The 23,888-nt window shown below is 40.9% G+C and overlaps 1 protein-coding gene across 1 annotated transcript in view; it reads left to right on the plus strand.

Moving 5' to 3' along the window:
* The window catches only part of chic1 (cysteine-rich hydrophobic domain 1), a 44,724-nt gene that overhangs the window by 14,684 nt on the left and 6,152 nt on the right, over positions 1-23,888 (plus strand). The window contains exons 2-4 of the mRNA XM_041196049.1: positions 57-111; positions 4,010-4,165; positions 17,236-17,292. Of these exons, the coding sequence (XP_041051983.1) occupies positions 57-111; positions 4,010-4,165; positions 17,236-17,292 (268 nt within the window). The remainder of the gene's footprint in view (positions 1-56; positions 112-4,009; positions 4,166-17,235; positions 17,293-23,888) is intronic.

A 23,888-nucleotide genomic window follows, 5' to 3' on the forward strand; every position in this document is an offset into this window, starting at 1 on the left:
TAAAGTCACTTTCCTTGATTAGCAAGCACTTCATTTTTTTTATGTTCTCTCCTAAGGTTTGGCCTCAGCAACAAATTTGATCCAGAATTTCCCTCAGTGCTTACAGGGAAGGTGAGTTGTTCTCAAACTGATAATTTCCTTCTTAGGATCCTACTTAATTTCTTTTCCTCCTTCCTCTTTCACTAGGTCTGTCCCTGCTGCATAGCTTACATTGGCACCCAAGGCTTATTCAGCATATACTCTACAAAGGTCAGATGGTTAACATGAAGTAATTTGAACCATAGCTAATTATTTACTGACCAGACTGTTCCTAACCTACTTTAATTCCTAATATACAGCTGGTATTCTAGACCCTTCAAAGGGATGCATTTGTATACCTTATTTGATTGCAGCAACTGAACCAAGGATGAAGGCCTGGGGATTTGTTGGCCTTTAGTTCCCCAAGTTTCACAAATATTAATTATTAATTATTTTAAATGTCTGTCATTAGCCCCTTAGTTACTCTATTTCTGGAATGTAATTTGTGTCTTCTCCTTTTGAAGATAAACACAAAAAGTATTTGTTCAATGTCTCTGCCCTTTCCCCATTCTCCATGATAATTGCACCTGCCTCTGCTTTTAAGAGACCAATGTTTACTTTACGTAATCTGCTTTCTATCCACCTCCAAAAACTCATACAAGGTTTTTACTTTCCTGGCTAGTATACTCGCTCTCAGTCAACATTTTAGTTGTCCTTTGCTGTTTTCTAAAACTCCCAATAGTTCTTTGCAACATTGTAAACTGCTTTTAATCTAGTGTTATTCTTAGCTAGTAAGCCATAGATGGATCTTTCTCACTGGGTTTTTTTATTAATGGAATGTATTTTTGTTTACCTTTTGAATCATTACTTTATATGTTTGCCCTATTTTATTTACTGCCACACCTTTCAGTCTATTTATTCAATAAGCCTTATCCAGCTTTCCCCTCATACCTATTAAACTGCCATTGTTTATGTTTTAAGATTCTTGTTTGGATTAGAGTATGTTACTCTCAAAATTAAACTCCAATTAAGATTATTATGATCACTTTTCCCAGAGAGTCTTTATTGTGAAATTATTAAGTAATACAGTACTAGATCTGAAATAACTTTGTCCTTCATTGGTTCTGCACTTTTTGTTCCAGGAAACCATTGCAAAATCATTGCTACAAACTCCTCTTCCAGATTACCTTTGCCAATTTGATTTGGCCAATCTACATGAAGATTAAAGTACCCCATAATTATTAAACACAGCTTCTGAAATATCCTGATCTTTGTACTATGTATTGCATTAATGATTGAAACAAGGTGTAATACAAATTTTAATTAATTAATTATGAAGTTAACTTTTGAATCAGAATTCTTTGTATAATTTATTTTTGTTTTTCTAAAATCCTTCTTCCTTTTTCTTTTTCTTCCTTTTCCTTCCTCTCCACCTGATACCTCCTTGGCTCAATTGCTTTCAGTGTAGTGGGCATGGGGAGAAGGGAGCTGATCAGAAATTATTTCTTTGCAGATTGTAAGAATAAGTATATTGAAACCCTGAATTGAGTAATTCTAAGAAGCTTTCGTTGCACAAATGCTACTTGGTTAAGTTGCTCATTACAGCTCGGATTTTAAGTTCATGTTTACACACACAATCTGGAGTAGTACTTTTCATCTGAGAACATACCTGCCATATCAGAGCAGCTGGGAGGGAAAGGTGCTTCCAAAGGTATACATATATCTAATGTATGTGCTTGGTTGAATTTAGTAAGAAGAGGAGTGTTATAAATATACTTTGCATATTAGTTTACAGCTTCATTTAATTGTTTTAATGTAGTCAGGGAGCAATATATAAAGTTGCCATTATTACAATGAATTAAAAAATGTAGCTGTCAGTAAATAATTGCAATAGGCCAGCTAATTCTAATTTCTTATCCTGATTGCAAGTGATAACTAGTATTCTTTTAAATTGTATCCTTTCGGAAAAGATGTTCCTCTTACAAATTTTGAGTGGAGCAATGTTGCTTCAGGCCGTAAGACTATATCAATACAGGATCTTGCAAGCACAAATGTAATTTCTACCAATTTCTAGAATTAAAGCACAGTAATTTTGCAGATTATGATCTAATTTCATTTAATGCTACATACACACACACATACACACACACACATGAAAGTGCAGTGCAAATGTCACTCGTGGTGTAGTATGTAGCCCCAGCTTCCTACTCTAAATCTGCAACAAAGAATGAGCCTGTGGAGAGGGTGGTTGTGCATTGCAGAGAAGTGTAAGCAATAAACGAACGAGTTGCATTGTGACTATACCTGACAGTTGATAGATTAGAGGGCTTGCTTATTATGATTGAAGAGGCATGGTTAGCCTGCTGGGCTTTGCCAGTCTTTTCACTGTTTGTGAAGTGTTTTTGCATCCTGTCGTAAAATGTTACAACCCTGCTTTATTGGCAGGACCAATATAAAGCTAAGAGGAAGTAAGACTCATTTGCAATGTGGGAAGCACACCTTACTGACCAGTAGCTGAATGCTCATTTGCATTTTTTTATGGCAATGCATGGGTTATAATTTACAACAAATATATTTTGCTTGCAATTATGATTCAAAGGTTTTCTTCTGACATTTGATTACATTTGCAAATACACCATAAAACGATGCTCCCTGTTGGGATGCCTTATACAAGTCATACAAAAAAAGATAAGAAATATGTTTGAATATGCTTTCTGTTAATGCAGAAGCCATAAACTGCTATCTGCAAGTATTGAAATGATAGCTATTGAATAACCTTCAGGTTTATGTTTGCTATAGAACTTGTAAGCCTCAGCTGAAATAAAGCCACCACTGAAACCAATCTTAAGTGTATCATATAACTGTGATTTTGCCCATAATCTGAAATTGGCTTTTTTGACCAAGAAGGTATTAGAATATATATATCTGTACATTAATTGAAATATTAATGCAAAATAATGAGCCTTTGCATTTTTCCCCTTCAAAGACCAATTGAAGAAAATTGAATGATTCTATTTGAAGTATTTTTACTCATCTGTTAAGCTTTTCAGCTACTCTGTAGTACACTCTGTATTTCAATGTTAACATTTTAGTGTTTGATAACACTTTTTAACATTTTTAAAAAAGGTTGCAAACCATTTTTAATCTTCAAATGCATGCTGACAAATACTTTCCTAATTATAAAAATCTATATTATCTCAAATATACAAAAATAACATTTATAATTAACCTCTTCAGTTTTTGACTTAATGAAAATTTGTATATGCCTGTTCCGCTTGTAAATACTGAGTAACCTTGCATATCAGGGGCATTGGGTCTTCATGAGTGGCTTCCTAGCTATTTTGGTTGGCTTTTAAAAATTGCTAATGATTATCCATACAACTGTCTCTTATTTTAAAGAGAGAGAGACAAAAAAGACCTTGCATTCCTAAAACCAAATATTGTAAATATAAAACAATTGAAATTTTTGTAGAATAAGATCCACTGGAGTCCAGTAACCCAAATGTAGGATAGGGAAATCACATTAGGATTGTCACTGTATACATTTTCTTTCTACCTTTTTTGAAGTTAAGGGAAAGTAGACAAAATTAAGAATAAGGATGGCATTTTAATACAATTTTTGCGTGGGCTATTTTGCTTTTAATTTCACAGCAACAGCTTCAAACTATTGGTAGAAATGAGAACAACACAAATCCTCGTTTACTTTTGTGGTGTTATTTGATCTGCAGTGATGTCCAGCAAATTATCTATTTGAGTTTTAAAATTGATATTTGATTTCACTTTTGTGGTGGATGTTTTCCTTATACACAGTATGTGAATGGATTCATTAGCATGCACACGCACGCACACACCTCTTCAGTTTAATCTCATGTCACAATGCTTAAAATTGGTTCAAAGTCCTCTGTCAAATACTCATTTGTTAACTTGATTTGAAATCTGCCTTTGCTACATATATCTACATTTTTATGTGTGCTGCTTTCTTTTGTTCTAGGTGGCCCCGGAGGAGTATAAGATGAGTATTGGTCGGGTAAATGGATGTTTAAAGAAAAATCTTCCCATCAATGTGAAGTGGCTTTTATGTGGTTGTCTGTGTTGCTGTTGCACCTTGGGCTGCAGCCTGTGGCCTGTCATCTGTCTTAACAAAAGAGTAAGTACTTATTTTTAATCCTCCACAAATTAGACCATATGTATACATCATTTAGAATAAATGGGACTAATGGTAGCTGTTGCAAACTATAAAAGTAGAGCCAGTCCTGAAATCATTTTTTTAACCATCTTTCTCATTCTCATGAAGACATTAATTTTTTTACTGTTACACAAGTGCGGCAAGTGGTGGTCACCCTTGGACATGTTGCCCAAGCAGCCATTATTCATGTGTGCTCTTTGGTAAGTATCAATAGGCAATTAAATTATGAAGCATTACAGTTGAGCCCCTTGCTATACATACATATATTTTCAGCTAGCCAGGAGAGCACAGGAATAGGCAAGTCTAGAGGTTAAAAAAGGCATGGATTAGGCTTTCAGCAACAGATGAGCTGAGGCAGGGTTGGAGTTCGGTGATGTTATGGAGGTGGAAATAGGGAATCTTGGTGATGAGTGGATCTGTGGTCTGAAACTCTTAAGGTCAAGCACAACACCCAAGAGTGCAAATGGTTCAACTTCAGATGGTTGACAGGGAGAGGAATGAAAATGATGACCAGAGAAAGGAGTTTGTGGAGAGGACCAAAGACAAAGGGCTGGATTTAATGCTTATCCGCTGATGAGTTTGAAGTGGGGGTGCTCCTCTGTGATTATTATTCTTTTAGCTGGGGGTGGGGAACCTGTTTTTTTATAATTCAGCACAATGGCATCAGTCTTCCCAATATTTAGTTGGTGGAGATGTCTGCACATCCAATACTGGATGTCAGACAAGTCAAACCTGAGACATTGGAGGTGTCAAGAAAAGTGGTGGTGAGCTAGAGCTTGGCATACATGTCGAACCTGAGGGGCCATATGGTCTACTCCTACTCCTATTTCTTATGTCAGGATTATCAGAGTCAAGACCAGATCATCACTTTAGAATGTAGTTAATTGTTTTCAAGGTGTCTTTAGTGAGACTCCTGGGCAGGATTTTACTGTGGACTTCAAGATGAAATGGGGGTCCTGAGCCTGCACTTGCAGGCAGTGGAACCCATTCAGCAATTTTTACCAGGAGTGGCCTCTTAATTAGCTGCCTCCAGGCTCACTGTCCAATTAAGGATGGCATGCTATTTCCCCATGCTACTGGCAGCCCCACTGGGAGAAGTTAACTGAGGCAGATTGGGGACTGCAAAAGCACCTCAAAATGGAGGTACCTTCAAGAGGGGCAAATTTCTTTTAAAAAAACGGTGCAGAGAGCAGAAGGTTCCTCAGAACAGCAGAGGAGGCCATCTGGGGGAGTCTTTTGGCCATCAGAACATGGCTTTTCCTTCATGCAGCCCCTTCAACGGGCCAATGAGCCTTCAGTTTTGATGGCTTCCTGGGTTGCCACAGGCAACTGGTGGCCTACCCATGATATGGGCGGGAGGGGTATGTGTAAACTCTGCCGCCAACATAATGCCCATGGGCCTGAAATCAACCCTGATCAGCTCCTTAAATATTTAAATTGGCCGCATGCCTCCATCCTTTGTAACTGATTTGGGTGCTAGCTCATCACTAGTGCTGGTGGAAGGGGAACAAAACTAATAGATTACTGGAGTAGTTACAAGATATGTTGCTTTATTGAATCAGAATTTTATGTAGAAACATAGAAAACAGGAGCAGGAGTAGGTCATTTGGCCCTTCGAACCTGCTCCACTATTCAGTATGATCGTGGCTGATCCTTTATCTCGACACTGTACTCCTGCTCTCTCCCCGTACCCCTTGCCGCCTTTAGAGTCCAAAAATCTATCTATTTCCTTCTTAAATATATTCAGTGACTTGGCCTCCACAGCCTTCTGTGATAAAGAATTCCATAGGTTCGCCACCCTCTAAGTGAAGATGTTTCTCCTCATCTCAGTCCTAAAATGGCCTGCCCCATATCCTGAGACTGTGACTCCTTGTTCTAGGCTCCTCAGCCAAAGGAAACGTCATCCCTGCATCCAGTTTGTCCATCCCTATCAAAATTTTATATATTTCAACGAGACCACCCCCCCTGCTCATTCTTCTGTACTCATGAAGAGTTAGTCAGGTTATTCTCTCCTCATATGACAATCATGCCATTCCAGGAATCAGTCTGGTGAACCATCGCTGCATTCCTGCTATGGCAAGTATATCCTTTCTTTGGTAAGGAGACCAAAATTGCACACACTACTCCAGGTTTGGTCTCACCAGGGCCCTGTACAGCTGCAGTAAGACATCCTTGTTCCTGTACTCCCGCCCCTTCGTATTGCACACCAACATACCATTTGCCTTCTTAACTGCTTGCTGCACCTGCATGCTTTCTGCATGGGCATACTTGCTTTCAGTGATTGGTGTACAAGGACATCCAGGTCCCTTTGTACATCAACATCTCCTAATCCATCACCATTTAAATAATACTTTGTCATTCTGTTTTTCCTACCAAAGTGGATAACTTCACACTTATCCATATTATACTGCATCTGCCATGTAATTGCCCATTCATTAAACCTATCTAAATCACCTTGAAGCCTCTTTACATCCTCTTCACTGCTCAAATTTCCGCCATGTTTTGTGTCGTCAGAAACTATTAAATTTGGTTCCCTCATCCAAATCATTGATTGTATATTGTGAATAGCTGGGGCCCCAAGCACTGATCCCTGTGGTACCTCACTAGTCGCCGCCTGCCATTCTGAAAAAGACCTGTTTATTGCTACTGTTTCCTGTCTGCCAACCAATTCTCAATCCACGCCAGTATACTACCCCAATCCCATGTTCTTTAATTTTGCATACTAACCTCTTATGTGGGACTTTATCAAAAGCTTTCTGAAAATCCAAATACACCACATCCACTGGTTCTCTCTTATCTATTCTGCTAGTTATGTCCTCAAAAAGCTCCAAAAGGTTTGTCAAGCATGATCTCTCTTTCATAAATCCATGTTGATTTTGTCTAATCCTGATATTTTCTAAATGTTCTGTGATCACATCCTTTATAATAGACTCTAGCATTTTTCCTACCACTGAGTTTAGGCTAACCGGTCTGTAATTCACTGTCTTCTTCCTCCCTTTTTTAAATATTGGGTTACATTTGCTGCCCTCCAAACTGCTGGGACTGTTCCAAAATCTACAGAATTTTGGAAGATGACAACCAATGCATCCATTGTTTCCATGGCCACCTCATTTTAATACCCTGGGATGTAGATTATCAGGCCCTGGTGATTTATTGGCTTTCAGTCCCATTAATTTCTCCAGCAGTATTGTTTTAGTAATACTAATTTCCTTCAATTCCTCCTTCTCACTAGACCCTTGGTTCCCTAATGTTTCTGTGAAGTTTTGTGTCCTCTTCTGTGAAGACAGAATTCAAATAGTTGTGTAGCTGCTCTAATATTTCTTTATTCTCCAATATAAATTACCTTGTTTTGGACTGCAAAGGACCTACATTTCACTTCAATTATCTTTTTATTTTTACATAGAAGCTTTTACTGTCCACTTTTATGTTCCTTGTAAGTTTACACTCATGCTCTCTCTTCCCTCTCTTAATCAATCTCCTGGCACTCCTTGGCTGAATTCTAAACTGCTCCCAATCCTCAGGCTTGCTAGTTTATCTAGCAACTTTTTTAATATGACTCCTCTTTGGGTCTAATACTATCCTTAATTTCTTTTGTTAGCCATGGTTGGGCTGCTTTCCCTTTTGTGTTTTTGCATCTGAAAGGAATGTATAACTGTTGCAATGCATACATTCATTCCTTAAATATTAGCCATTGTCTATCCACTGTCATACTTTTTAATGAAGTTCCCCAATCTATCTTAGCCAACTCACGCCTCACGTCTTCATAGTTTCCTTTGTTTAGATTTAGGGCCCTAGTTTCAGATCAGACTACTTCACTCTCCATCCTAGTGAATAATTCTATCATGTTATGGTCATTGTTGCCTAAAGGACTCGGCAACACAAGATTATTAATTAATCCCTTCTCATTGAACACTACCAATAAGTAGGATTGCCTGTTCCCTAGTTGGATCCTTGACATTCTGGTCTAAAATACTCGTGTACATTCCAGGAATTCATCCGCCACAGTATTTTTGCTAATTTGGTTTGCCCAGTCTATATGTAAATTAAAGTCACCCATGATTACTGTAGCACCCTTGTTACATGCATCTCTTAATTGCCTATTTAATGCCGTCCCCTACGTTATCCGCCCCTTGTTGCTTCTTAGTTTCACCCAGACTGATTTCTACACCTAGATTTTCTGAGCCAATATCCTCGCCCACTATCACACTGATTTCACCCTTAACCAACAATACCATGCCACCTCCTTTTCTTTTTGCCTGTCTGACCTTAGTATCGGTACCCTTGGATATTCAGTTCCAAGCCTTGGTCATCCTGCAACCATGTCTCTGTTATCGCAATCGTATCGTACCTATTTACAGCTATTTGCACAACTAATTCGTCTACCTTGTTGTGAATGCTCCGTGCATTCAGATACAGTGCCTTTAGACTTGTCTTTTTAATATTTTTGCACACCTTTTTTTTTGTACTTTGGCCCTATTTGCTGCTAGCCCTTGTTTTCTCTGCCTTCCGCTTTTGCTTTCTACTTTTCTGTCTTTCATTCCTATCTCTGTTTCCCTCTATATCTCCCCACTCAGGTTCCCACCCCCTGCCAATCTAGTTTAAATACTCCCACCACGGTGCAAGCAAATATCCCAGTGAGGATATTGGTCCCGGTCCTGTTGGGTGCAACCCGTCCAGTTTGTACAGGCCCCACCTTCCCTGGAATTGGTCCCAATGCCTCAGGAATGCCTACAGCATCTCTCCAGCCATGTATTCATCTGGTCTGTTCTCCTATTCCTGATCTCATTAGCATGTGGCACCGGGAGTAATCCTGAGATTACTACTTTTTGAGGTACTGCTTTTTAATTTATTTCCTAGCTCCCTATATTCTGCTTTCAGGACCTTGTCCCTCTTTTTACTTATGTCATTGGTGCCGATATAGACCACCACCTTTGGCAATTCACCCTCCCCTTCAGAATGTCCTGTATCTGCTCAGTGACATCCTTGACCCTAGCACCCGGCAGGCAACATACCATCCTGGTGTCACGTCTGCAGCCGCAGAAATGTCTAATCTGTTGCCCTGATGCTTTCTTTGAGGGACAAGAGCAACTGGGGCTCATTTCAAGAGGACAGATCAAATAGACCTGCAATGAGTAGTTTTGGTATTACCAACGGGCAAGCTAGTAAGTATCCCCTATCACTATTACGCATCCTCTTTTTTTTCTCACCCTCCCTCCCTCTTTGCAACTGAGTCACTCATGGCGCCACGGACTTGGCTCTTCCCCAGTAGTATCCAAAATGGAAAATCTGTTAGAGAGGGAGATGGATTCAGGGGACTCATGAACTACCTGCCTAGTGCTTTTACTCTGTCTGGTGCTCCATTTCCTTTCTTCCTGTGCACTCTTTACTGTATTGTGACCACCTCACTGTACATGCTATCCATGAAGATCTCATCTTTGCGGATTCTCCATAGTGACTCCAGGCGCAGCTTCAGCTCCGAAACAATGTGGATTTTGAGTAGCTGCAGTGGAGACACTTTCTGTACACATGGTCACCTTTGTGACTAAAAGTGTCTGACTGCGCACATAGCACAGTGGGAGCTTTCCACTTGGCCAAGCTGCCTTGCCATGACTTACTTCCTCTAGTTTAGAGAAAATTATTAAGGACAGAAGAAATACTTACCAGGTCCAACTTACCAAGGCTGCCACTCTTACTGAGCAAAGGTCGAAAATGAAAGGCTCCCTCTTCAGCGAATTCCCTTTTTCGCCAAATTACAACTGAAGCACTCTAATGCAGCCCAAAGGAGCACTCCAGTGCAGTCAATTTTAGAGAATGGGCCACTTGATCCATAGTTGCCTGTGGGCCTTTGACAGAGCCGTACCTTTAGCCCTGTACCCACTTCTTTGCCCAAACGTTGGTTATAGCCGTTGCTGGGCTCCCCACACCCTAGCGGAAATGTCAGAGAGAAGCCTGCCCCTGCTTAGCTGGCACGCCCTGTTTTAATGTTCGGTTAACGGCCCTTTAATTTGTATGAGACAGGTCTTCAGTCCCTCTCCAGGAGGAAATCCCACCTCATAGAGCTGCCAGCCACTTGGTGGCCAGCAGCTCTGCATACCCACACCAGCAGGAGCAGTGGCTGCTTCAGGTAGACAAGGTGGCGGCGTTCAGTGATGGACCTGGGCATTCAGGTACAACTGGGATCTTGCTGAGGCCAAGCTGACTGGGGAGGCAAAAACTGTGGGGAGTGGCATTCAATTGACACTAGGGGTCCTGGCAAGATTGCACAATGCCCTAATTTATGAGTCGTCCCTCTTGCTTTCCTGCCTCTGGGTGGCTTGTAAAATTCAGCCCATCGTCTTTGTTTTTCAAATATTTATTCTCTCCTCTTGAAAGCTATTATGGACTCCGCTTTCATTTTCTGGTAGGGTCAAGTTTTAGCAACCCTCCTTTTAAAAAGAATGTAGTTTCCTAGCTTTTTTCCATTCATTTGGTGGTAAATTTATGGGCTTGCCCACTGGTAATATATTTTCTCTATCAAAACCACTCATTACAGCTCTATTCAACCTGTCCTCTCAAAATGAACCCCAGTTTTTCTAATGTCTCATAAAGAAAGCGTCTTCTTGATAAATCTCTTTTGTACCAAAACTCAACACCAGAGTCTAACTGAACTCTGCTCAGTGATTTTACATTTTAAAGCATTACCTCCTTGCTTTTGTACTCTATGCCCTTTAGCAATCTTGAGTTTTATTAATAATGCTTTAATTTGTACTTTACTAATAATGCTCATACAAATTAAAGGGCCGTTAACTTAATATTAAAACAGGGTGTGCCAGCTAAGCAGAGGTGGGCTTACCTCTGACATTTCTGCTGGGGTGTGGGGAGCCCAGCATCAGCTATAACCAAATGAACTTGCCTTCCAACTTTTAAAGATTTATGCATATGAACCCCTTAGTCTTTCTGCTCTTTTAATCTTTTTAAAATATTGCCATTGTGTTGCATATTTCTCAACATTAATTTTCATCTGACCTCTGCCTGCCCAATTCTCTAACCTGTTTACATTCTTGCTAGTTGGGTGGGAGTGGTCCTGGAAATCTTCAGTATTGACACAGCTCCATGAAGTCTCATAGCATCAAGTAAGTTAGGAGCAAGGAACCTGCTACTGATCACCATCCCCCATCCCCATTCTCCTGTGTTGATTGTCACTGAGAGGAAGCAGGAAGCTCTGAGGGACTTTAAGTTTGCACTACTAGTGATGGAGCTGCCAAGTTCTTCAGGACTTGGCTTCCAGACTGGCACTGTATTAGGTGGTGAAGAAACAAACACGTTGACTATTTGATTTTCTACCACCTATTTTTCACAGACTCAACTGTCCACAGTAATACTGGCAGAGATACCACCATTCAATCATTATGAAGCTGACATCTCGCCTCCATCATCACAAAATCCTGTATCATGTAGTGTGACATAATCACTGTGCTAAGTGGGGAAAAATAAAGGATGGATCTAGCCACCTAAAGCTGTGTATTTGTGACGCTGAGAAACTAGAATATAGCTGGTTTGACATAGTTGGTAAGACTGTACCAAAATTGAAAAGTTCATTTTTAAAAACTAGAAGCGCTGGAGCTTTCTTCATTCATCTGACTGAGATGTTAAAATCTTGTATCCTATTGTCCAAACCAGCATTATGTTCTTTTCAAAAGACTTGGAAGAGCAATACATGGAGATCAAAAATAAAATGAGAAAATGCTGCAAAATTTTCTTAATGCTAGTTTTTAAATTTTTCATTCTATTCATCCTTTCTCACTTCCTACCCCTTCCCCAATTCAACCTTGTGTATCTGTTTTATGAATACTGTGATGACCATTCCTTTGGACCTTGTGTCTTGTTTCTCTTAAACTCCAAATATGCAATGCTTCTCAGTTTACTGAAATCCAAATTCTTTTGCTCACTCATATATTCCAATTCAAATTCTTAGATCCTTAATTCCATACAAACTCTTGCGTCCCTCAGCCTTCTCTTCTACTTTCATGGTACATGCTTTTAAAACCCATTATATCTAGAATGTTATCTTCCTTTCCTGATGTTTTAACCTTGCTGGCATCCTCCATTCAGTTTGTCACCCTATAGAGTGGACCTTTGTGACTGTCAAGCTTTGTTTCTCAGCATTGGTTCTCACTATAATCAGTGCATTTGTGTGAATTGATTCACAGGAGAACATCAAATGAGTGTGAGAAAAGTGAGACATAGTTCTCTCTCCCTCTGTTAAATGGATACTTAAGAATATATTAACTTCTTGTTCAAGTAAAACTTAAAATTGCCACAAAATGGGTTAAATATAATTCAGTTTTTATGATTGCAAAGATTTGTGATTTTCATTTTTTTTTGTTTTAAAGAATGAGTAACCAATGCGGATTGCATTAAATTAATTAGTATGGTGGGATGGTCTCTTTACTTTCGAAAAGGCACGAGGAAAAACCAACCTACCTCTTGTGGATTTTAGAATACCCTTGTATTGTTTCACATTACCTTGCTGCTACCAAAATAACCAAGGGACCTGCTACATGACCACCATGTACACTGTTGGTACTCTTAATGGGGAGGAGGGAATAACATTTTAAGTATTTTTTTCTCGAATAGGCAGGTTACAAAAATTACCAAATATTTTCCAAGTGAAAGATAATATACATCTTCAGGCAGACTGATATACCTGTCCAGAGAAGGCCTGCATGGAAGCTATTGAAGAAAAGGAAAACAGACTTATGCTTATATTTACCCTGCACATTCCTCCAAACCTTTTGGATGTTTTTGCATGCAATGAATTGTTTTGAAGTGCAGTGACTATTGTTAACATAGGCAATTGTGGTAGCCATTTTGCTCCCTATTAGATACTACAAACATCAATTGATTTTTTTAATTTGGTGTTGACTGAGGAAGGGCAGATGTGAAAGTTTAACATGTCACCTGAAGGATGTCTTATTTAACAATGCAGCATTCCCTTATAGCTACACAAGAGTAATATGGTGAGATCAAGTCTAGAGTAGGGGTTTAAACCATAATCATCTGACACTTAAGGCGATGTCACTACAAAATGAGCTAGGCTGACGAGACAGCCAGAAACACCTGTTTCACTTTAGGAATCTCATTCCAGTAACCCCAGGATTGTCTTTGGCAAAATGCATTTCAGCATTAGCTATCAGTTACAAGGATGCACTCTTTTTTGCTCAGAAAATCTATTGGAAGAGTTATGTTTCCTATTAACATTTAGCATTATTATTGCAAGTAAATCTGACCACCACACTACTGCAATGCCAAGTAATTTTAGCTGATAACATGAACTTTTAACCATTTTCAGAATTTGGAAATTTTTTTTGCATAAAGCCATCTTGGTCTGTGAACTGTGTGATGCCCTTAATTGCTGTACCTAAATGATCCTGCTGCATGTAATATAACGGACAGGAGGGTGGAGCTTATTTGCACTCTTGCGTAAAAAGAAAGGACAACTTAAGAAAATAAATGAGTATTTAAAAGTAATTAGCATCCATTTTTTTGGTTTTAAAATCACTCTGTGCAATGATATTTGCTATAATTCTTAGAATATATACACACTTTCAAAATTGCAATGAACTTTAACTTTGGATTCTAATATTTGACATTTAAATTGTCATATTTGAAGCTTGTAAATTGATTATTGTACATTCATGTGCTTAGTTTTACAAATCAGCAAAGTATTATTAAGATTTGAACTTTATTGAAGAATGCAGTTGCCAATGTGAACTTGATTTTCAAAGCAACATTTTTTCATGGACTTTCAGTTGCAGCAGCTCTGATTTTCACTTATTAAAAGTTAAATCAAATAACGTTAGTGTACTGAGTGTCCAATTGTTTTTATGGACTCAATGCACAAGTTTCAGTTTTCCAGAGCCAGTTAGCAATTTAGTAGAGTGGCATGGCTCTGTAACCTCCAACATTCATTCTTGGCACAATTCTGCTGCCCAACAACCCAGTCTTCTGTGCCTGCATCTTCCATATATCCCGCTTTTCTATACTGTAATTTTAAAGTGCTAAAATGCACGAGTGGCAGAGCAGATGTAGTTAGATATAGAATGAATACTTGACACAAAACGTTCAATTAGGGATTGATTTTTAAAATCGGGCTGCATAGCTGAGAACATAAAACATACAATGAGAAGATTATTTGCCCCATGAAGCTTACAGTTTCCACAGACTAGGGTCCACTCTTATTGGCTTACACATTTCCTGAGAGAAAGCTCTGCAGAAATATTTCCTGGTCCCCCACAAGTAAGCCTTATTATCCAGTATGATATAATTCTCTCCACAAATAGTAGCCTCTCTCTTGTCCTTACCCATTGGCACAGTTCTAAATAATAACTACTGTGGAGTGTTTGAACATCTTGTTATCCCCTTAATTTCTGATTCCCTTCCTAATCACATTTCCATTTTGCTCCCGTTTGTTGTTTTTTCACACATTGGCAACAAATTCAGCAAAAATAGTCGGTAAATTCAGGAGTCCAAGGTGACCACAGATATTGCTCAGGCAAGCAAGCAAGAGGCTACAGACAGTAGAAATTTTTGGACCAAAGTACACACCTTTTCCAGAGCAAATGAGGAAGTTAGCAGTAATCTATGTTTTAGGAGTACAGAGACAGCCAAAGAGAGGGGTCAAAAATAAATAAGAAACTGGAAATCTGTGTATTTGCCTAATCTAGTAACCTGCACTCGACACTTTTTAAATAACTTCTCTACACGAGAACAAATCAAGAAAAGGTACTACCCATTGTTGCTATTGGCTTTTTTTTTCTTGTTTTGGGCTTTGTGGACTTTTGGTCATGATAATTAGCCTATGCAGAGCTTCTTGCTGCTGGATCAAATACTCTGACGTTAATGTTGGCATCAGGTTTTTTTTTTGGGGGGGGGGTGGGGGGTAGCACCTGATCTATTAATAATTTAAAGTGTTGGCAGAGTTGCACACAGTTTTCCCCTAGTGCAGCATGGTATTAGGAATAAAATGTTTGGTTACTTCTATTTCTTTACACTGAGTCTGGAAAGTTTTTTAAGACCTTCCAGCAGACCATGTTATGTGGCAGAATTGCCATTTTTTTTAGTCAAATGGTAACGCCAGTTTTCATGGCCTTGAATTCATTGCTGTTGGATAACTGCATCAGATATGGGAACTGCAAATGAAGAAGTTATAACAGTGCTTGCATCCATTTTTATCTGTTGCTAAGAATGACAGGAAAATGTTTTTGCAGTGCTGTTTTGTAATTCTTCACTAGGGTGTGTATTGGGCAACTCACTCTACAGGCAACATTTAAACCTTTATGCCTGCCTGATAGCTTTCCTGAAATCCCCAATATAGGATAGTGGAGGTGCGAACTCAAGTGTCCTGCCACTTAATGTTGTTTCTTAATTCTTTAAAAACTGGGTCATGAAATCTTATTAATTTAACTTAAATCTTTGGTATTTTTTTTTGTTATGTAAACTTGCTCCCATCTCTTCAGAAGTTTCTAATTAAGCAAGTAAAAGTTGGGGAAGTTTGTAATGGGCTACCCTTTATAATGTCAGAAGTCCAAAATGCAAAGTGATAAAATGTTTCACGTCACTAAATCTTCTGATTTATTAAATACCTTGCTACTAGTGTCTACCTGACAATGTGGAAAGTTGCTCAGGTATGTCCTGCACACAAAAAGCAGGGCAAATCCAACACAGCCAGTTACCACCCTATCGGTCTGCTCTCAGTAAAGTGATGGAAGGGTTCATCAACAGTGCTATCAAGAGGCACTTGCTTAGCAATAACCTGCTCACTGGCGCCCAGTTTGGGTTCCGCCAGGGCCACTCAGCTCCTGACCTCATTTCAGCCTTGGTTCAAACGTGGACAAAAGAGCTGAACTCTAGAGCCGAGGGGGAGTGTGAATGCCCTTGACATCAAGGCCGCATTTGACCGAACGTGGTATCAAGGAGCCCCATAAAAACTGGAGTCAATGGGCATCGAGGAAAACACTCTCCACTTGTTGGAGTCATACCTAGCACAAAGGAAGATGATTCCAGGACATCACTGCAGGAGTTCCGCAGGTAGCATCCTAGGCCCAACCACCTTCAACTGCTTCATCAATGACCTTCCTTCCATCGTAAGGTCAGAAGTGGGGATGATCGCTGATAATGATTGCACAATGTTCACCATTCGCAACCCCATATTGAAGCAGTCCATGTCCAAATGCAGCAAGACCTGGACAATATCCAGGCTTTGGCTGACAAATGGCAAGCAAAATTAATGCCACATGAATGCCAGGCAATGACTATCGCCCCTTGACGTTCAAAGGCATTACCATCATTGAATTCCCCCATTATCAACATCCTGGGGTTACCATTGACCAGAAACTGAACTGGACAAGCCATATAAATACTGTGGCTACAAGAGCAGGCTTGAGGATCGGAATGCTGCGGCGACTAGCTCGTCTCCTGACTCCCCAAAGCTTGTCCACCATCAACAAGGCATAAGTGAAGAGTGTGCTGGAATACTCCCCCACTTGCCTGGATGATTGCATCTCCAACAACAGTCAAGAAACTTGACACTATCCAGGACAATGCAGTCCACTTGATTGGCACCACATCTACAAACATTCACTTCCTCCACCACCGACGCACAGGAGCAGCAGTGTGTACCACTACAAGATGCCAAGGCTTCTTAGACAGCACCTTCCAAACCCACAACCAGTAGCATTTAGAAGAATGAGGGCAGCAGGTAGATGGGAACACCACCACCTGGAAGTTCCCCTCCAAGTTACTCACCATCCTGGCTTGGAGATATGTTGTTGTTCCTTCGCTGCCTTGGGGGTCAAAATCCTGGAACTCCCTTCCTAACAGCAGTGTGGGTGTACCTACACCACATGGATGGCAGCTCAACATCTTAAGGGCAACTAGGGATGGGTAATAGGTGCTGGCCCAGCCAACGAAGCCCACATCCCATGAATGAATTAAAAAAAAAACTTTTAAGTATAATGTCAAGAGAAAATCTTTCACTTAATGTTTTTCAGACTAGAAGATCAATACAAAAGCTGTTAGAATGGGAGAACAACAGATTGTACCACAAGGTGAGAAAATTAGTGTTTCTGTATATATGAAGTGCATAAATAGTCATTTGTTTTATGAATTGGTAAAAACTGTACTGATTGAAATTTTCAAGCAGTAAGTCCACATGGTGGCGCTAATATTTTGCTTGTAACTGTACATGTCCATACCTTGACCTGTGAGAATACAAACAGTTGTTATAGCACAGAAAACCATTTGGACTGTTGTGCCAATGCTGGATCTCTGCAAAAGCAACATAGCTAGTTCCGCTGCTTTTTCCCTGTAGCTCTGAACATATTTTCCATTCAGAAGATTATCCAATTCCCTTTTGGAAGCCATGATTTGAATCTTTCATTTAAATGTCCAAGGTATTATTCTCTGTATTTTCTACATTGCCAAAGTTATGTGGTTCAGAATTATTACATTACTTTACGGGAGAATTCAATCACTACCTCTATCTAACCTGATTGCAAATTAATAACTTTGTTACAGATGCTTGTATTGTGGGATTATTTTTAGGAGAGAGATGATGAAAGCTCAACTAAGAGCGACGCCAACATATTTAGTATGTTGACATGAAAATGCTCAACAGCATGGTCAACTCTCCCAAAGCCCTGTTTGAATCTATCTAACCCAGCCTTCGCCACACTCACTGCATTGAAATTGCCCTAGTTCAAGTTTCAAATTACAACCTGTATGACCAAAACTGTGGCGTATTTTCCCTACTTCACCTTTCTGAAATAGCGATGGTTTCATTCTCCTTCACTGTCCTCTAATTAGACTGCTTTTGCATGGAACTACTCCAGTCTATCTGGAGCCAATGTATTTCCAACAATTGCTGTCATCTTTACAGTCATCTCAAGCCTTCTCCAAGGATTGATTCTTGCTTCCTTATCTTCCTTAACTACATGTGGTCCCTCAGCAATATCATCCATGGGCTTTGAATCAGCTTCTGCGTATTTTTGTTATTGATTTGAGAGATGTGGGTCGCTGGCTAGCTAGCATTTATTGCCCAACCCTAAATGCCCTTGAGAAGGTGATGGTGAACAGCTACAGCCCATCTGGTGTAGTTACACCCACAGTGCTGACCCAGCAACAATGAAGGAATTGCGATATATTTCCAAGTCAGGATGGTGAGAGGCTTGGAGGGGAACTTCCAGGGAGCGGTGTTCTCATCTATCTGCTGCCCTGGTCCTTTTTAGATGGTAGCAGTCGTAGGTTGGGAAGTGCTGTCAAAGGAGCTTTGATGAATTGCTGTAGTGCATCTTGTAGATGGTACACACTGCTGCCACTATGCATTGCTAGTGGAGGGAGTGAATGTTTATGGATGGGTTGCCAATCAAGTGGGCTGCTTTGTCCTGGATTGTGTCAAGCTTCTTGGGTGTTGTTGGGGCTGCACTCTTCCAGGCAAGCGGAGAGTATTCTATCACGTTCCTAACCTGTGTCTTGTAAATGGTGCACAATCTTTGAGGAGTCACTTTTTCTGAGTTACTTGCCACAGGATTCCTAGTCTCTGACTTGCTCTTGTAGCGGCCATATTTATATGGCTAATCCAGTTCCGTTTCTGGTCAATGGTATTCTATGCCCTAGGATGTTGTTAGTGGAGGATTCAGCAATGGTAATGCCATTGAATCACAGTATCTTTACAGTGCAGAAGGAGGCCATTCAGCCCATTGCATCTGCCCCGGTTCTCTAAAAGAGCATTTCATCCAAGTCCCACTCCCCTGCCTTAACTCCATAACCTTGCACATTATTTTTGGGTAGCAATCTAATTCCCTTTTTAATATTTCAATCGAACCTGCCTCCACCGCCCTTTTGAGGAAGTCTATTCCAGACTCTAACCATCATCTGAATGAAAGCATTTTTCCTCACATCACATTTATCCTTTTGACAATTATTTTGAATCTGTGCCCTCTAGTTCTTGATGTTCTCTTAAGTGGGAACAGTTTCTCATTATTTACCCTGTCCATACCCCTCAGGATCTTTTAATCTATCAAGTCTCCTCCCAGCCTTCCTTTCTCCAAAGAAAAAGGGACCCAACTTCTCTCATCTATCCTCATAGCTACAGTTGTTTATCCCTGGAATCATTCTTGTGAATCTCCTCTGTACTCTCTCCAATACCTTCATGTACTTCCTCAAGTATGGCACCCAGAACTGGACACAGTACTCCAGATGAGGTTTAACTAGTGTCTTATACAAATTCAACTTGACTTCCTTACTCTTGTACTCAATGCTCCTATTAATAAAGCCTAAGATAATATATGCTTCCAATCTCCACCCCTCCATCATTTTCACGTGGTCCATCTCTGACACTTCCCTTCCCTTCCTTGATCTCTGTCACAATCTCTGGTGAGAGACTGTCCACCAATATCCATTACAAACCTACCGACTCCCACAGCTACCTCGACTACAGCTGCTCACACCCCGCTTCCTATAAGGACTCCATCCCGTTCTCTCAGTTCCTTCGCCTCCGTCACATCTGTTCCGATGATGCTACCTTCAAAAACAGTTCCTCTGACATGTCCTCCTTCTTCCTTAACCGAGGTTTTCCACCCACGGTCGTTGACAGGGCCCTCAACCGTGTCCGGCCCATCTCCCGCGCATCCGCCCTCACGCCTTCTCCTCCCTCCCAGAAACATGATAGGGTCCCCCTTGTCCTCACTTATCACCCCACCAGCCTCCACATTCAAAGGATCATCCTCCGCCATTTCCGCCAACTCCAGCATGATGCCACCACCAAACACATCTTCCCTTCACCCCCCTGTCGGCATTCCGTAAGGATCGTTCCCTCCGGGACACCCTGGTTCACTCCTCCATCACCCCCTACTCCTCAACCCCCACCTATGGCACCACCCCATGCCCACGCAAAAGATGTAACACCTGCCCCTTCACTTCCTCTCTCCTCACCGTCCAAGGGCCCAAACACTCCTTTCAAGTGAAGCATCATTTCACTTGCATTTCCCCCGCATTTCCCCCAACTTAGTCTGCAGCATTCGTTGCTCCCAATGCGGTCTCCTGTACATTGGAGAGACCAAACGTAAACTGGGCGACCGCTTTGCAGAACACCTGCGGTATGTCCGCAAGAATGACCCACTCCACCCTGCTCTTTTGCCCACATGTCTGTCCTTGGCTTGCTGCATTGTTCCAGTGAAGCCCAACGCAAACTGGAGGAACAACACCTCATCTTCCAACTAGGCACTTTACAGCCTTCCGGACTGAATATTGAATTCAACAACTTTAGGTCTTTAGCTCCCTCCTCCATCCCCACCCCCTTTCTGTTTCTTCCCCCTTCCTTTTGTTTTTTCCAATATATTATATAGATTTTTCTTTTCCCACCTATTTCCATTATTTTTAAATATTTTTAAATCTTTTATGCTCCCCCCACCCCCACTGGAGCTGTACCTTGAGTGCCCTACCATCCATTCTTAATTAGCACATTCGTTTAGATAATATCACTACCTTCAACACCTATGTGTTCTTTTGTTCTGTTGTCTGTAACATCTTTTGATGATCTGCTTCTATCACTGCTTGTTTGTCCCTACAACCACACCACCCCCCTCCACTTCTCTCCCCCCACCCAAACCACCCCCCCCCCACAACACACACACACACACACACACACACACACACACACACACACACACACACACACACACACACACACACACACACACACCTTAAACCAGCTTATATTTCACCCCTTCCTTGGATTCACCTAGTTCTGTTGAAGGGTCATGAGGACTCGAAACGTCAACTCTTTTCTTCTCACACTTCTCTACATTGAGCTTAATCTGCCACATGTCTGCCTAACGTGTCCATGTCCTTTTGAATTTCAAGATTATCCCCATCACAATTGACAACATTTCCAATCTTCATATCATCTGCAAATTTTGTAATCATGCCCTGCACACCACAGTCTAGGTCGTGAATATATCCAGAAGAGCAAGGGTCCCAACACTGACCCCTTGCTGAAGTCCATGTAGACCACATCAAATGCATTACCCTCATCAACAGTCCTGGTTACCTAATCAAAAAATTCAATCAAATTTGTCAAACACAACCTTCCCTTAACAAATCCATGCTATCCCTGATTAATCCATGTCTCTCCAAGTGCAGATATATTCTGTCCCTCAGAATACTTTCTAGTAATTTCCCCACCACCGAGGTTAGACTGACCGGCCAGTAATTTCCTGGTCTATTCCCTTTTTTAATAATGGGACAATGTTAGCAGTCTTCTAGCACCTCACCTGTGGCCAGAGAGGATTTGAAAGTTACAGCCATGATATCTCTTCCCTTGCCTCCCTCAACAGCCTGGGATACATCTCATCCGGGCCTGCGGATTTATCCACTTTTAAGGCTGCTAAACCCACTAGTACCTCTTCTCTCTATGTTAATTTCTTCTAATATTTTTCAGCCCTCCACCCTAAACCTTCCTCCAAACTGAAAAACAACCATTTGTTACTACTATAATAAAAGCAAAATACTGCAGATTTTGGAAATCTGAAACAAAAACAAAAGTAGCTGGAAAAACTCAGCAGATCTGACAGCATCTGCGGAGAAGAATACTGTTAACGTTTAGAGTATGTATGACTCTACAATATTCCTCTCCGCAGATGCTATCAGACCTGCTGAGTTTTTCCAGCTATTTTTTGTTTTTGTTTCATTTATTACCACTATCTGTTTCCTGTCACTCAGCCAATTTCTTATCCAAGTGCCTACTTTCCCTTTTATTTCATGGCCTAGAATTTTGCCCAAGTCAGTGTGGCACTGTATGAAATGCATTTTGAAAATCCATATACACTGCATCAACAGCATTTCCATTATCAATCTTCTCTGTTACCTCCTTGAAAAGCTCAAAAAAAAAGTTAAACATGATTTTCCCTTAATGACTCCCTGCTGGCTTTCCTAATTATCCTGCACTTGTCCAAATGACTATTGATTTTATTCCATACTGTAATTTCCACAAGTTTCCCTATCACTGAGGTCAAACTGACTGATCTGTAGCTGCCAGCTCTATCCTTGCACCCCTTCTTGAATAAGGGAGTAACATTCACAATTCTCCAGTCTCCTGGCACCTCTCCTGTATCTAACGAAGACCAGAAGATCATCACTAGTGCCTCTGCAGTTTCCACTCTCTCTCTTCTCTCAGTACCCTTTGGATGCATTTCATCTGGTCACCTTATCTATTTTAAGCAAAGATAGTTTTTCCAAACCTCTCTCCTTCTTCCTCTCTATCGTAAGCTGTTCTAGTATACCAGTTACCTCCTCTCTCACCCCAGCCTGGGTAGCACCTTCTTCCTTTGTAAAGACCGATGCAAAGTACTCATTCAGTACCTCCGTTATTTCTCCAACTTCCACATGCAAGTTCCCTTTTTTGTCACTAATTGACCCTACTCTTTATTTTACCACTTTTTTATTATTTACATGCTCATAGAAGACTTTGGGATTCCCTTTTATGTTCGCTGCCAGCCTCTTTTCATGCTCACTCCTTGATTTTTTTTTTTTTTGTTTCTTCATTTACCCTCCTGGCCCTTCTATGTTCAGCCTGATTCGCCATTGTATTTTCTACCTGACATCCATCGTTTGCGTACTTCTTCCTTTTCGTCTTTAACTCGCTCGTCAAGGGTGATGGTTAGATTCTTTCTCTCATTGGAGATGGTCATTGCCTGGCACTTGTGTGACACGAATGTTACTTGCCACTTGTCACTTGTCAGCCCAAGCCTGGATATTGTCCAAGTGCAGAAAGACCTGGGTGTGGACTGCTTCAGAATCTGAGGAGTCACAAATGGTGCTGAACATTGTGCAGTTATCAGTTAACATCTCACTTCTGACTTTATGATGGAAGGACGGTCATTGGTGAAGCAACTGAAAATGGTTGGGCCTAGGACACCACCCTGAGGAAATCCTGCAAGCAATGTCTCTCTGCAGGGACTGAAATGATAGACTTCCAACAACCACAGTCCTTTGTGCTAGGTATGACTGCAGCTGTGGAGAGTTTTCCCCAATTCTCATTGACTCCAGTTTTGCTAGGGCTCCTTGATGCCGCACTTGGCCAAATGCTGCCTTGATATTAAGGGCAGTCACTCTCCCCCTTGGCTCTGGTGTTCAGCTCTTTTGTCCACTTTTAAACCAAGGCTGTAATGAGGTCAGGAGTTGAGTGGCCCTGGCGGAACCCAAACTGAGCGTTGGTGAGCAGGTTGCTGCTAAGCAAGTGCTGCTTGATAACACTGTTGATGACCCCCTCCCATCATTTTTACTATGTATTGTGTGTATATATGCTGATGCAAACAGCTTCACCTCTACCTCTGCCACTGCTCTTATCTGCATAATTTTCATGCTGTTGGATGCCTATCTGCCATCAAATCTTGAACACATCATGGCTTCTTTCAGCTGAACCTCAGGAAGACTAAGGCCTTTTTTTTTGGCAATTGGCATTAATCCCAGACACTGATGTCATTTGCTCAAGCTGAATTGAACCATGTGCAGCCTCTGGATCATGCTCAGTTGTCACTGAAGTAGGTTTCACTATTTTCATCACCAAGATAGCTTGTAATTAGAGATTAATCTCTGTAGCATTACCTGCCTCTGCCCTTGATTCATCTCTTCCTGATGCTGGGCC

Source organism: Carcharodon carcharias, chromosome 9, assembly GCF_017639515.1.
Source record: "Carcharodon carcharias isolate sCarCar2 chromosome 9, sCarCar2.pri, whole genome shotgun sequence".
Taxonomy (NCBI): Eukaryota; Metazoa; Chordata; class Chondrichthyes; order Lamniformes; family Lamnidae; genus Carcharodon; species Carcharodon carcharias.